Raw genomic sequence first — 15400 nt, 5'->3', positions numbered from 1 at the left:
CCTCCGCCTGCTCTAGTGCCAAGTCCCCTCTCCTCACTCTTTTCTTTGGGGCCATTTTGTGAGATTTTGATGGTGGGTGAAAGGTTAGGAAGGAGGGTGAGGTGGTTGTTGGGGTTGTTGGGGGTTGAGGTTGTGGTAGGGGGTGATGGAAATGGTTGATGGTGGGTATGAGGGAGGGAGGTTAGGGTTAAGAGTGAGGGATGAGAGAAGAAGGAGTCGAAAAAATGAGGGAATTTGGGTGACTTTTGTTCTAAAAACACGATCAGTGTGCTCCCAGCCGGTCAGGAGACCGGCCGCCGGTCACCCGGCTGGGAGTTCGTGTAATTTTCAAAAATTTCGAAAAGGAATCAGAAGACTCCCAGCCGGTCAGAAGACCGGCCGCCGGTCACCCGGCTGGGAGGTCACCCATTGCCCAATTTACGCACATAAGCATCCCCAGCCGGTGGGCCGGCTGCCGGCCTGCCGGCTGGGACTCCCCTTCAAACCAATTCGATACATTTCCTCACATATACGCACTCCCAGCCGGTGGACCGGCTGCCGGCCTGCCGGCTGGGAGTACTCTTCCTTAAAGATTCTCCAAAATTTGTATGAATTTACAGAAACTTCCCAGCCGGTCAGGAGACCGGCCGCCGGTCACCCGGCTGGGAATACACTCCTTCATACTTTCTCCAATTTACCCTTATTCCAGTTCCCATCATTTATTGGCCTAGATTTCCGCGTTTTCGACTTTCAAACCCGACTCGGGACGTCGGATAAAGGCCAATAAATGGTCAAACGCTTGTTCATCAAACAAAAACCCCAAATCTTCAACAATCATGACCGACAACAATCAAATTGACAAGTAGTATTCATCCAAAATTCCTCAAATTCTTCCTAAATGCAAGATATATACAAAGATGCATGGGTTGCCTCCCATGAAGCGCCCTTGTTTTATGTCGTAGGCTCGACGAAGTTATGAATGACAATCAATAACTTGGAATAAAAGTGGCAATTGAGCTCACATTCTTGATAATAGGGGTTCCGGCAATGTAGTGCTTTAGCCGTTGTCCATTTACCTTGAATGTTTGGTCTCCATCGGAAACTTCAACCGACCCATAGGGAAAAGCTCGGACCACGGTGAAAGGCCCCGACCATTTTGACTTTAATTTTCCCGAAAAGAGCTTGTACCTTGAGTTAAAGAGGAGAACGAAGTCCCCCTCCTTGAATTCCCTCCTTATAATAGCTTTGTCATGGAACCGCTTGGTCTTTTCCTTGTACAACCTAGAGCTTTCATAAGCCTCTAGTCGGAATTCTTCAAGCTCATTGAGGTCAAGTAGCCGCTTCTCCCCGGCGCTCTTTAAGTCAAAGTTAAGTAGACGGATGGCCCAATGTGCCTTGTGCTCCAACTCAACCGGTAAATGACAAGGCTTACCGTACACCAACCGGAACGGTGAAGTTCCTATTGGTGTTTTAAAGGCGGTCCGGTAAGCCCACAATGCATCGTTGAGCTTGGTAGACCAATCTTTCCTTGACCGGCTCACGGTCTTTTCGAGGATCATCTTGATTTCACGATTAGAGATTTCGGCTTGGCCGTTAGCTTGTGGGTGATAGACAAGGCTCCGCCTATGTTGCACCCCATTCAGTTGCATCAGGGCTTGAGATGAATAAGGATAAGTCAGAAATATATTGTAATGGAATCAAAGGGGAAGAGTTACAGGTTATTGTGCAGATGTCTGGATTTAGGGTGGGCAATTTCCCGTTTAGGTATCTTGGGATACCTATCTCATACAAGCGAATTTCTATTGGGGATTGCTCAAAGCTGGTGGAAAAGATGGTGGACAGAATCAGAGGATGGGGGGCTAGGAAGCTTAGCTATGCTGGAAGACTTGTCTTAGTACAGTCAGTCCTGTCACAGTTACATTCTTACTGGGCAAGGATTTTTGTTATACCTAAGGGTATTATAAGGAGGATAGAGAGCATTTGTAGGAATTATTTATGGGAGGGTGTTGATCAGTACCATAAAGCACCTGCTGTGGCTTGGGATAAAGTTTGTCAGGACCAAAAGCAAGGTGGGTTAGGGGTTATTAATTGTATGGCTTGGAATACTGCTTTGATAGGCAAATATACATGGTGGTTAGCATGCAAAGAGGATCATTTATGGATTCGTTGGGTGCATCATGTATATATGAAGCAACAGGACTGGTTTGAGTATATTCCTAATATGAATACCAGCTGGACTTGGAGGCAAATATGTAAAGTGAAGGAAAAGTTGAAGCCAGGATATGAGGCAGGCATCTGGGCTCCTGATGGAAATGCTTATAGGCCTGATGCAGGTTATAGATGGTTGGTAGGAGAGCATGCGAAGGTGGAATGGTACCCTGTCATTTGGAATAGGATGAATTGGCCTAAACATTCTTTCATTGCCTGGTTGTTAGTTCTGGGCAGGTTACTTACAAAGGATAGATTGGTGAGGTTTGGAGTAATCAATGATGGTGGTTGTGAGCTGTGTGGTGAGGAGGTGGAGACTGTAGAGCACTTATTTTTTGAATGCAGGTATAGTCAGATGTGCTTGACTTTGATAAATGACTGGTTGGAAAGTGACATACCAGTCAGGGATTGCATAAAGTGGTGCTGCAGACTGAAGCATAGGTCGCTGATGAAAACAAAACTGATTCAGATGGTGGTAGTAGCTCTGGTGTATCAGATTTGGAATATGAGGAATAAATGTCGCGTGGAGCAGCTGGTCTGGCACCCAAGAATGCTTTTCAGAATGGTGCAGCAACAGGTTAAGGCACGAGCTAATCTGAAGATTTGTACTGTCCCTCATAGATTAGATAATGAGTGGTGTATTAGATTTAAATGATGTATGAGTTAGCTAACTGAGAAGTGATGTGAGCAAGTATTCGGTTGGAGTCTTCTGTAAGTTGGTGAACAAACGGCTGTAATTGCTATATGATTCATTAATGAAATTAACATTTCACCAAAAAAAAAAAAAAAAAAATATGTTGCACCCCATGCTTCTTGAGTAAAGCATCAAGAGTCCTCTCCCGGAAATGAGTTCCACGGTCACTAATCACAATCCGTGGGACTCCAAACCGGGGGAATATGATTGTCTCCATGAGCTTGGTCACGGATTTTGCGTCACAAGTCTTTGTTGGAATTGCTTCAACCCATTTGCTCACGTAGTCCACCGCAACAAGGATATACTCATTCCCATTTGATGAGGGAAAAGGGCCTTGATAGTCAATGCCCCATACGTCGAATACCTCCACTTCAAGTATGTAGTTCATTGGCATTTCATGCCTCTTTGAAATGTTACCACTTCTTTGACACTTGTCACACTTCTTGACGTAGGTGGCCACATCGTGAAATAGGGAAGGCCAAAAGAATCCACATTGGAGCACCCTCGCGGCGGTTTTTCGTGAACTACCATGCCCTCCACTTGGCATGTCGTGGCAATGAGAGATTATGGGTTGAACTTCTTCATTGGGGATGCATCTTCTAATTATCCCGTCGGCACAAGCTTTGTAGAGACACGGTTCTTCCCAAAAATATTGCTTAAGGTCATGGAAGAATTTCTTTCTCTTATGGGAATCATAACCGTGTAGGATGACCCCGGATACCAAATAATTTACATAGTCCGCGTACCACGGGGTATCCATCAAAGCTAGTGCGAATAGTTGATCATCCGGTAATGTGTCATCAATCGGCAATCCATCCTTATCCTTGACATGTAGTAGCCGAGAAAGATGATCGGCTACCACATTTTCTACACCTTTCTTGTCTCTAATCTCGATATCGAACTCTTGCAATAATAGTATCCACCGAATCAAGCGGGGCTTTGACTCCTTCTTGATTAGCAAGTGTCTCAACGCCGTGTGATCGGTGTGCACAATTACCTTAGAGCCCACCAAATAAGAACGAAACTTGTTCATGGCATATATGACCGCCAAAAGCTCCTTTTCGGTGGTAGTGTAATGTGATTGAGCATCATCCAAAGTCTTGCTTGCATAATATATGGCATGGAGTTTACCATTCTTCTTTTGTCCTAGCACCGCTCCCACCGCCACATCACTAGCATCGCACATCAATTCGAAAGGTTCTCCCCAAGTGGGAGGTTGCATGATTGGAGCGGTGATGAGAGCTTCCTTCAACCTATTGAATGCATCCAAACACTCATTAGTAAATTCAAACGGCACATCTTTTCCAAGCAACAAAGTTAAAGGTCGGGCAATCAAAGAAAAATCCTTAATGAATCTCCGGTAAAAACCGGCATGCCCAAGAAAACTCCGAATTCCTTTTACATTAGTGGGAGGGGGTAGTGTTTTGATCACTTCAATCTTGGCTTGATCGACTTCCAAGCCCTTACTTGACACTACATGACCCAAAACAACTCCGGATGTCACCATGAAGTGACATTTCTCCCAATTCAAGACTAGACCACTCTCTTGACATCTTTTCAAGACCTTACCCAAATTAGCTAGACATCCATCAAATGAGGTGCCTACGACCGAGAAGTCGTCCATAAACACCTCCATGATATTCTCAACATATTCGGAAAATATAGCTAGCATGCATCTTTGAAATGTGGCCGGCGCATTGCAAAGCTCAAAGGGCATGCGCCTATAAGCAAAGGTGCCGAATGGGCACGTGAATGTGGTCTTTTCTTGGTCATTAGGGTGAATCGGGATTTGGAAAAATCCCGAAAACCCGTCAAGGTAGCAAAAATGAGAATGTTGGGCAAGTCTTTCCAACATTTGGTTAAGGAAAGGGAGGGGGAAATGGTCTTTCCTAGTTGCCTTGTTTAGGCGCCTATAGTCTATGCACATTCTCCACCCGGTTGTGACTCTTGTTGGAATTAGTTCATTCTTATCATTGGTGACTACCGTGACCCCGCCCTTCTTCGGCACAACATGCACCGGGCTCACCCACGCACTATCGGAGATAGGGTATATTATGCTTGCATCATAGAGCTTCAACACCTCCTTCCTAACCACTTCTTTCATAGCGGGGTTAAGGCGGCGTTGAGGCTCAATGGAAGATGCACTCTCATCCTCCAAATGAATGCGATGGGTGCAAAAAGAAGGGCTAATCCCCTTGATATCATCAATTGAGTACCCAATGACATCCTTGTATTTTTTCACAACATCAAGTAATTTTTGAAGTTCGGTGTCATTGAGTGCACTATTGACAATAATAGGGTAATTATCATTAGGGCCAAGGAAAGCATGTTTAAGAGTAGAAGGAAGAGGTTTCAACTCCACTTGAGGAGGCGTGGATCTCTCCTCTTTCTTATCATCTCTTCTCAAACTTTCAAATTCTTTTTCCGGGTCTTCTTCAATTGTTGCTTCCATAGCTAAAGCGTACTCCCGGTGCTCCTTGCAATCCTTTACCTTGCCCTCAAGGAACCCTTGCAAACCCTTGTCTTCATCAAATTTCTTCATATCAACCCATTCTTCTACCACATCAATCATATAACAAGACTTTTCTTCCGAAGGCTCTTTCATAGCCTTGTTCAAGGAGAATTCAACCTTATCTTCACCCACTTGCAAAGAAAGCTTCCCATTCTTCACATCAATCATGGCACCCCCCGTAGCAAGGCATGGGCGCCCCAATATGATGGGAATATTTGAGTCTTCGGGGATGTCCATAACATAGAAATCACATGGAAATGCAAGTTTCCCCACCTTGAGTGGGACATCCTCCACAAGACCAATAGGGTATCTTACCGACCTATCCGCAAGTTGGAGAGAAACCCTTGTTGGTGAAAGCTCATAACCCTTCAACTTCTTGAAAATTTTGAGGGGCATAAGACTAATGCTTGCCCCCAAATCACACAAAGCCCTTTCAATGTGCACGGTCCCAATCCTGCAAGGTATGGAAAAACTCCCCGGGTCTTCAAGCTTTTGAGGAGCTTCATTCATGAGAATTGCACTACACTCTTTGGATAAGCTCACCGTGGTTGTTGGGCTCAAAGAGTTTTTGTTTGAGATAAGCTCCTTCAAGAACTTGCCATAGCTTGGAATCTCCTTTACGGCATCAATGAAAGGCATGGTAATGTTGATACCCTTCATCATGTCCATGAACTTCCCATACTTTTGTTCAAGTTTGGCTCTTGCCAACCTTTGTGGAAAGGGAACCGGTGGTACATAAGTTCTTACCACTTGTTGTTGAGGCTCTTCAACCACCCTTGTCGGTTCATCAATCACTTTTGGAGTTTCCACAACAATTTCCACAAGCTCATCTTTTCCCTCCTTTTCTTCAATTACCTTAGGAGGTTCAACCACCATTTGAGGTTCAATGACATTGCCCGGTCTACTACTCTTCCTTTTCTTGACAAATTCCCGGTCTTCCAAATCTCTACCACTCCTCAAGTGAATAGCATTCATGGTTTTCGGATTTTCCTCGGTTTTACCCGGGAATTTACCTTGGGAGGCTTGTAGTTGGCTCATTTGGGTAGCCAATTGGGAGATTTGGTTGTCCGTCATCCGTTGAGAAGCTTGCATTTGGGTCCTAAGTTGGTTGATGGATGAGGTTGTCTCGTCATGTTTTTGAGTGGAATGGTTGATGAATTGTGTTTGAGTATTGACAAGTTGGTTTTGGGAAGTCATCAATTGTTCCATCATGAGTTCCAAGCTTGACTTTGGTTGGGTGTTTTGTTGGAAAGGTTGGGTGGTTTGTTGGAAAGGTTGGGTGGTTTGTTGGAAAGGTGGGTTGGTTGGTGGGTTGAGTGGTTGAAATTGTTGTTGTCTTGGTTGGAAGGTTCTCCCTTGGAACCCCGGTGGACCTTGGTTGAATGTAGTGTTTTGTTTTTGAGTTTGGAAGTTTGGTTGTTGTGACTTTTGTTGGAAGGTTGGGTTTTGTACATTTTGAGAGCCATAGGAGAAGTTTGGGTGGGCTCTCAATCCGGGGTGATATTGGTTGTTGTTGAATGCTTGCTTGGCCGGACTAGACTCCCATATCCCGTTCACTTGCTCCATACCACTTCCATCTCCAACCACCAAAGGACACTCATTGGGTGGGTGTCCTTGGTCTCCACAAAGCTCACAACTATAGACTTGGTTCCTCATAGAAGAATTGCTAGATGTTTTGCTTGAGCTCATCAAGGCAACTTGTTGCTTAAGCTCTTCTATCATCTCTTTCACTTCCACATTGTTGGCCGATTCGACCGTTGACTTCCCTTTCCTCTTGTGCCTATCATTGTTCCAATGAAAGGTACGAGAAGCCATTTCTTCAATAAGCTCTTTCGCCGTCTTGTGGTCTATCTTATCCAAAGCTCCCTTCCCCGAGCCGGAATCAAGGTTCATCTTCATATCATTGTTTAACCCTTCATAGAAATTGTTGATGAGCTCATCATCTCCAATGCCGTGGTGAGGACATAGCCTTTGGAGGCCCTTGTACCTCTCCCATGCTTCATAAAGGGTCTCATCTTCTTGTTGGGTGAACCCTTGGAGCTCACTCTTGATTCTTGCGGTTCGTTGGGGTGGGAAGTACTTGTTGAGAAAAGCCTTAGAGACATCATCCCAAGTCCGAAGAGAGTCGGGTTCACAACTTTTAAGCCACTCCTTGGCACTTCCCCTCAAAGAGTAAGGGAAAAGCCTAAGGCGTACGGCGTCTTCCGTGACTCCATTGGCCTTGAACATGTCACAACTATCCAAGAACTCGTTGAGATGCTCGTTGGGGTTTTCGGTGGCTCCTCCTCCGAATTGATTCCCTTGGACAAGTTGTAGCAAGGTGGCTTTCACATCAAAATTGTTGGCTTGAATAGGTGGCTTCACAATACTCGGATTCACCACCTTTTTCGGAGCCAAGTTATCTCTCATAGGAACCGCGGCCATTGTTACTTCCGTTTCCGGTGTTGCAAAAGGATTTTCGAAAGCTTCAAAGACCCGTTGTTCTTCTTGAAGGTCCTCAATTACTGGATTTTCTTGAGGAATCGGTGTTTCTATAAGCCCTCTTCTACGAAGTGAATTTAGTCTTCTTGCGGTTGCTTCGATCTCGTGGTCAATCGGACGTATTGGATGACCTCTTCGAGTTCTCCTTCTCATGCAAAAAGTCCTACACACTCAAGAGAGGGATTAGTAACAAAAGACTTAGTCTAAACAAGAATGAAAACAATTAATATCTAGCCGAACTCCCCGGCAACGGCGCCAAAAACTTGATGGTATCAAGCTATACCTCGCAAGTGCACGATTTTATCGTTGTACACTATTAAGGGTCGATCCCACAAGGAGTTGAAAAGATTACTAATTGTTCTAATCCTATCGTTTAGCTAAGTCAACAATAAGGGATGAAGGTACTAGGACTACTAACAACAAGGTAAATCAAATCAATTAAAGAAATAAGAGAAAGAGCTAGACAAAATAAATAGATGGAAATCAAATAATTTAAAAGCCTAAGACTCGGTTCTCCCCAAACAATTCGTAATTCCACACAATCAAATCTCTAGGCTAATCACAAGGGTAGTTAGGTGAGGAGGTGACGACTCTAATTCGCCTAAGACCCCCCTCTCGGGTTCGAAATAGGACACTAGTGCTACCCACCAACCCCCCTCTCGGGTTCGTAGGTCGGAATCCCTAACTCAATACCCGACTACCCCAAAAACATGCATTATTCCCAAGGTAGTCCAATATTTGCTAAGGTCATTAAGCCCCGTCAATTCCCGGGTCATCCCACTCCCTCTCTCGAGGGTCGATTTCAAACGCTAGATTAGAGGTGTTCTACCCCGGTTCTCCCTTTCGGTCTCAACCAAGGTCAACAATAGGGTCAAATCATGGGTATCCAAATCACAACCTAACCAACTCTCGTTGGTGAACAAGGGTCATAAATCGACACTACCCAAAAATCGGCCCATAAACCAAGTCAATCCTCTAAACTACCCTCACCAATTTCCCCAAATAATTAGCCTTTATGAAATTCAACTAATGAAATTACTCATGTTGGGTCAAACCGAGCCCTAGTGGAAGACTACTCACTAGTCATGGTCCTAATTGCAAAATAAACAATAAAGATGGAAACTTTGGTGATAAACATGGTGGGAAGATGAAATTCACTACTAAACATGCAACAATCTAACAATGGGTGTAAGGTAAGATGATTTAATCTAATAATGAGAGTGATTAAGCCTAAAGACACAATCTTTAACCAAATCAACTCAAAGATTAAGTCTTTGAGGACAACTACCCAAGGATGAACAAAAGAAAGAGAAACAAAGGAAAGATCAACAATGAAAAGATGAACAATGATGAAATTAAACACAACAAACAAACAACACCAACAATCTTAACATAAGCAATCAAACAAACATAAAAGAAGAACAAAATGTAAACAAATGAAAATAGGGAGAGAATTAATACCAACAAAATAGTGAAAGAGGAATTTGGATAGAAATAATAAAGAAGGAAATCCTTCAATCTTCTTACAAACCCAAATTCAATCACTAATTGACTGAAGAACTACTTTAATTAAGGAAAGATTAACCAAGAGATTAAGAAAGTTTAAAGCTTGAAAGGGTAAAAATTCTGGATCTAGGGTTGTGTGTACAAAAGGGTTTAAGAGGGTGTATTTATAGGTTCTACAAGGATTAGGACAGAAATTGAAATGGGCTTTGAAACACGTGTGTGCGCTCCCCGTAGGTCAGCCAACCGGCCGCGGTGCTTTAACTTGGGAGATCTCTGGAAGTTTTGAACAAGTTTTGAAGTCATCAGTGTGCACGGCCGGTCAACCGGCCGCCGGCCACCGACCGGGCCGGGGCACTTTGACTTTGAAGATTGACTTTTTGCCTTGGAGGAACTCCCGGTAGGCTTGGCGGCCGTTTGACCTTTGATGGGAGATTCTGTAACTTTCTTCCAATTCCTTTGTTTCTTCAAGAATGTGACTTCCCAGTAAATGCCGACCGCCGCCGGGCCACCGGCTGGGGATGCTTCTCCACACTTCTTCCTTCATTTTCCTTGTAAATGTACTCCCAGCCGGCTGGCCGGCTGCCGGCCTACCGGCTGAGGGTACTCCTCAGCACAATTTCCTTCATCTTTCATGCATAGCTTGGAAATCCCGTCTTTCTAGCTTCATTTCGCCCGTTCCCGCCTCAATTTCTGCAAGGGGGCCAAAGTGTCATAGTGAAGGGAATCGGGACTACAATCGAGAGTAAAGGGGGTACAAAACCGCCTTAAATGGGGTCGAATATGCATGAAAATAGAGGGAAAAAGAGTGCAAAATGGTCCTATATCATTGTTGTTCGTCGCCGGTCTCTAGTATGAATTACCGCCATTGCGGTTAGCCCCACCGTTGTTGTTACTCTGACCACCCCTGTTGTTCCACGACCCAGCCGGCCTGTTACTAGCATAGCTCTGCGAAGGACCCTAAGAGAAACTCCCCTGTGACGGTCTCTGGAAACCCCCACTCACAGCACTGGTGCACTCATGCCTCTTGTAGCCCACACCGCCACAGTTAAAACAGGTCATACCCCAACTGCTACTACCACTCTCATGACCACGCCCATAGGAAGGCCCAACACGAAACCTCGATCCCGATGAATATGCCCTTGCTTGGTTATGGCCACCCTTCTTGTAACTGGACTGACCACCTCCCTCACTCTCAGCTTTCCTCTTCTTAGAGCCTCTCTCCTTGGTCATCTCAACTAACCTCTCAGCCCTCCCAACACGCTCATAAACCTCCTTCACATCAGTAAGAGCTCCCACCGGTAACTTCTCCATAATCTTGGGGGTCAACCCCTTCTCAAACCTCAATGCCAAGTTCTCTTAGCTCAGCCACATGTCCTCAGCATACCTAGACTTCTCGTTAAACTTATGGTAGTACTCAGCAACGGTCATCTCAGAGGTCATCTTAAAATCATCAAACTCCTCCCTCAACTTACTACGCACATGTTCAGGCACAAACTCACACCTCATAGCTTTCTTGAACTCATCCCAAGGTATCGCCTGTAACCCATGTTTCAGATATATATCCAAAGCACTCACTTTTATCTTGTCTCACCACTCACCAGCTGCCTCCCTCAAGTAGAACGCAGCCTGTTCCACTCGAAGCTCATATGGGCAATGAACCAGGTTGAGCATATTCTCCATTTGTTTGTGCCAATTATCCAACAATATTGGCGCCCCCGTCCCCTTGTACTCCTTAGGAGTGAACCTCGCTATATGAATGCTGATCTTGGAGGGATCAACATCTCTGTCCTTTCCCACTCTTTTCAAGGCCTCGGTGAGAGCATCCTGGTGCTCTAACATCTTTACTATATCATTAATGGTCATACTCTCTGCTCTAGCATACCAAGCGTTCTTATTTGGCGGCATCTTGTAACTATAAAAGAGAAAGGTAAACATAAACACACACATCCCACACCTCAAACACGCATACGACCTGTATAGAACCTACTCGATCGAGCCCCTTAACCCACTCAATCGAGTTGAGGTTACTCGATCGAGTTACCCCCTCTACTCGATCGAGTGCCTCGACTCTAGAACCTGACCAGAAAGCTCCCAAAAACATACTCGATCGAGCTGACTACCCACTCGATCGAGCCGACCCTACTCGATCGAGTGCCACCACCTACTCGATATAGCGCCCAAAAACTTGCTTCTGCCCAGAAAACGTAAAACTACCTACTCAATCGAGTCAAACCCACTCGATTGAGCCTCTCACCTACTCGATCGAGTCCCCCCCACTCGATTGAGTCATGCAGACTCGTATACACTACCCGCATGTTAAACTCACACTCCCAACTTTCTATACTCTTAGGAAAACGACAACAACAACATATGTAATTACGCATCAATTTATATATATCAACAAAACACTTTTCATAAATCTAACATGCCACATTATAAACTAAACATCATGTTTTCAATCAATCCACATACGATTCATGTCATTATCAGCCTTCAATTTATATCTCCCATCCTCCACATGCATACATCCACCGATTCACACCACATACTACTATATAGATATGCAAAGCACAAGAATAACACATAACGAGCCCGACACATACCCCATGTGACCGGTTTAAAATTGTAGGGCGAGTTCACGACTTTAGGACGTCTCCCAAGTCTTTGCATTAGCACCTACAACTTCTACCCCGGGTTTATTTTAGTTTGACTCCCTATGTTCATTAGGTTCATTGGTTACAGGTTTCAGGATCGTCGCTCTGATACCACTTTATGACACCCCCATACTCCAAGTGCCTTACCAGGACCACTTAAGGTATGAGAACGTCACCATCTCGGTTCCCCAAGACAATGATAATCAAATGACAATGAAGAAACATATTTAACTAGAAATATAGTTTAAAGTGAATACATGTCCAAAGGCCATAACTGGTAAAAGTACAATACAAGTTCTCAAATCCAAAAAGTATTAAACGACTAACTCAAAACAGTGGAAGACTCTAAGACTGCATCGTGGTGACTCATCCCAGCTAAACCAAGCGTATCTTCTCATACCTGTTCAAAAACTGCTCACCATCTCCGAATGGATCACTGTAACACCCCCATATACCGGAATGCCTTACCAAGGACCATTCCAGAATATGAAGGTGATACCATCTCAGTTACCCGAGGTAGTAGATCAAATAGACAATAAAAGAACATTATAATTTATATATAAGTACTCTTTACAACCATATACATAACCCATCACAAGGCTGATAAAGACTACACTATTACTCATATCTCTACATATCTAGACCAGAAGCGTGATAACTCGACTCCCTCCATGGCCAGCAGCAACAGACCCTCTGTACCTGCTAAACCAACTGCTCACCATACCCGAATGGATCACCACAGTTTTGAAAACATAACACGGGGTCAGTACTGTATAATTAGTAAGACAACAAGACAAACAACTAGTTGATCATCCACCATCTCCGATCTCCGAAATCACACATCGTAACCGACTACACACCGAGGTGTGTAGCCCTGCGAGATTACCCATCGCAACAGATAATCCTCGCCGCTAGTGGGGGACCGCAGCCAATCCCCACCTAACCCCGCTCATCAACGAGCGATATCCCTGTCCCTTAATGTGAACATCCCCTCCCGTGACGGGTTCCACGGAGGGCGAACTAGGGTGTGAATCCACTCCCGCAAGTGACTCCACCACAATCAACACAACCATCACAACACCACAACATCGCAGCTGTCACAACACCACAGCATCGCAGCTGTCACAACACCACAACCGTCACAACACAACCACATCACCACTATCACCACAGCACCCATACTCCGATGATCAGCAGATAACAACAATTACAATACAATCACAATCTTAAATCAATTAACAGTAATTGAGTAGGGAAACCCTACCTCATTGCCAGTCATGAAAAGCGTCCACATATAGCCAAGCAAGACTCCGACATACATCCTAATAACGCGAACCGGCGGTGACACGGGCGATGAGCACCACGCGTGATGCGTGCATTTTATATAGGTATTTTGTACTTTATTTGCACGCATTTTGTGTAGTGTTTAGCTACAAATGTCCCCCGAATTGTCTAATTTGGTTTCTTTTGTATTATTTACAGGTATGAACCGGAAAGGAGCATAATCAAGCCTAAAACATGTCCATATGCATGCATTTAGTAGATGAGTAGAGTCGGAGCTTGGAAACTACTAATTGTGATGCGCAAAGAAGTAAGATAGCTAGGCGAGCAAAGGAAGAACTTCAAATTGCTAGATCCTAATTTGAAGAGTCATATCTCGAGTTCTACAACTGATTTCCAGGTGATTCCAATTGCAGGTGAAAGCCTGTCCTCTTAGCTAACGCCACCGGAAAGCCCTGTTTGCCCAAGTAACGAAGAAATGGTAGTCGTTTGAAGTTCAGTGCGCGAAGTAGGAATTGTGCGCTGGAAAGTACTCGATCGAGTACAATTGTGTTCGATCGACTCCTTTTTCTACTCGATCGAATGGTGCCTTTTTGATAAGTGATCGATCGAGTACCTAAAGTACTCGATCGAGAGGTTTTAGCTTGGGTTTGCTCGATCCAGTGATATATAAGTCCTCGATCGAGTATTTGGCTATTATACTCTGGATTTTTATCCCGTGATTAGGTTTAAGTTTGTAAAATCCCGCTTCCCTAAATAAAAGAAGTCGGGATTAGGTCATAATCATCCTAGAGACTACTGGGACGACGCTTCTACCACTTATGATACATTTCCTTCTCTCCTTTCACTGTTAAATACCTCTTTTCTCTATTGTTGCCGGATCTTAATCTGTAACTCTCTCTCTCTCTCTCTCTCTCTCTCTCTCTCTCTCTCTCTCTCTCTCTCTCTCTCTCTCTCTCTCTCTCCCTCTCTCTCTCCCCTTTACTCACTTTATTTAATTTGCAATGTTTGTTTCTTTCTTATCTTTTGCTCTTTTCTTATTCATGTCTAGCTAATTCCCCTGCTAGGATTTAGAGGAGTCGATGAATCGTTGTTAATTGCTAATTAGGTTTATAGATCGTTCGTTGTTGTTAAGTCTATGTTGTTAATCACCGCATTTAACTGTATCTAGCTATTTGAATCGATGCATTTAGCCTTTTAACCTTGGTAAACCTTGACCTAGACCAGAAGGTTGAAGGGGTGAGACCTGCAGTGAACAATAGGATGCCTTAGTGAGGGCGAAAGCTCAGCTAATAGTATTTTAGGGCGAATTGAGACTGGAAGGAGATATTCGTTGCCCCTTAGACCGACACATCGACTGATATGTGACCTTAACTGCAATTAACTGATGTTCGTTGGTGACCCGACAATCCTAGTTTTCTTCCTTTATTGCTAATTCCTCTTATCCTTATTTTTCTTACCTTTAATCTTGTTTAGTTTAGTCAAACAACTCAAAACCCCCGATTGTGACCTTAGACAGACCGAGTTGACAAGTAGATAGTGACCGCCTCCCTGTGGAGATCGACCCTACTTACCGCTGACTTCTGTTAGTTGTACTTAGGTATTTATTTTTGGTACTGAAACGGCGGTATCAACGCGCATCCTTCCTAAGCAAATCCCGATCTTCCATTGGTTGAGGTGTAGGCTATAAACATGAGAGTGTATGGAGGTAGGGGTGATAGGAGAGAGTGGTAGGTTAGGGTTTGAGAAACAGGAACTGTCGACAAAATGATAAATGAAATGAGTCTCGCGACTTGCATTTTTATATTAACGCATCAACAGCAGCCATAATCGGTTGAGTACTGGCATACTCGGCCGAGTAGGCTCTACTCGGTCGAGTATAGATAATCCTCGATCGAGTAGCCTCTGCTAGGTCGAGTAACCACTCTTATATGGTACCTATTCCAATTATAGTATCTCACCTATTCTTCCCTAAGGTCTTTCTTGGTCAATAGGGTCGGTCAACAGAGTCCTTAAATATCCTGGGTATTACAGTCTTCCCCCCTTAAAAAGAACTTCGTCCCCGAAGTTCAGCCCACACGACTC

At 44.3% G+C, this 15400-nt stretch overlaps 2 protein-coding genes and 1 non-coding gene across 3 annotated transcripts; 2 read left to right on the top strand and 1 right to left on the bottom strand.

The window, feature by feature from the left end:
* Positions 1–965: 965 nt before the first annotated feature.
* Positions 966–1628, bottom strand: LOC141640420 (uncharacterized). Its single transcript, XM_074449224.1, has one exon. The coding sequence runs from the start codon at positions 1626–1628 to the stop codon at positions 966–968; it is 663 nt and encodes a 220-aa protein (XP_074305325.1).
* An 11-nt stretch (positions 1629–1639) lies between these two features.
* On the top strand, positions 1640–2842 carry LOC141640419 (uncharacterized). Its single transcript, XM_074449223.1, has one exon. The coding sequence runs from the start codon at positions 1640–1642 to the stop codon at positions 2840–2842; it is 1203 nt and encodes a 400-aa protein (XP_074305324.1).
* A 4499-nt stretch (positions 2843–7341) lies between these two features.
* Positions 7342–7448, top strand: LOC141640460 (small nucleolar RNA R71). Its single transcript, XR_012542992.1, has one exon. It is a non-coding gene; the product is annotated as a small nucleolar RNA R71 (small nucleolar RNA).
* The last annotated feature ends 7952 nt before the right edge of the window (positions 7449–15400 follow it).

Source organism: Silene latifolia, unplaced genomic scaffold, assembly GCF_048544455.1.
Source record: "Silene latifolia isolate original U9 population unplaced genomic scaffold, ASM4854445v1 scaffold_79, whole genome shotgun sequence".
Taxonomy (NCBI): domain Eukaryota; kingdom Viridiplantae; phylum Streptophyta; class Magnoliopsida; order Caryophyllales; family Caryophyllaceae; genus Silene; species Silene latifolia.
Note: the sequence above shows the minus strand (reverse complement) of the source record. Positions and strands in the feature narration are given on the sequence as shown.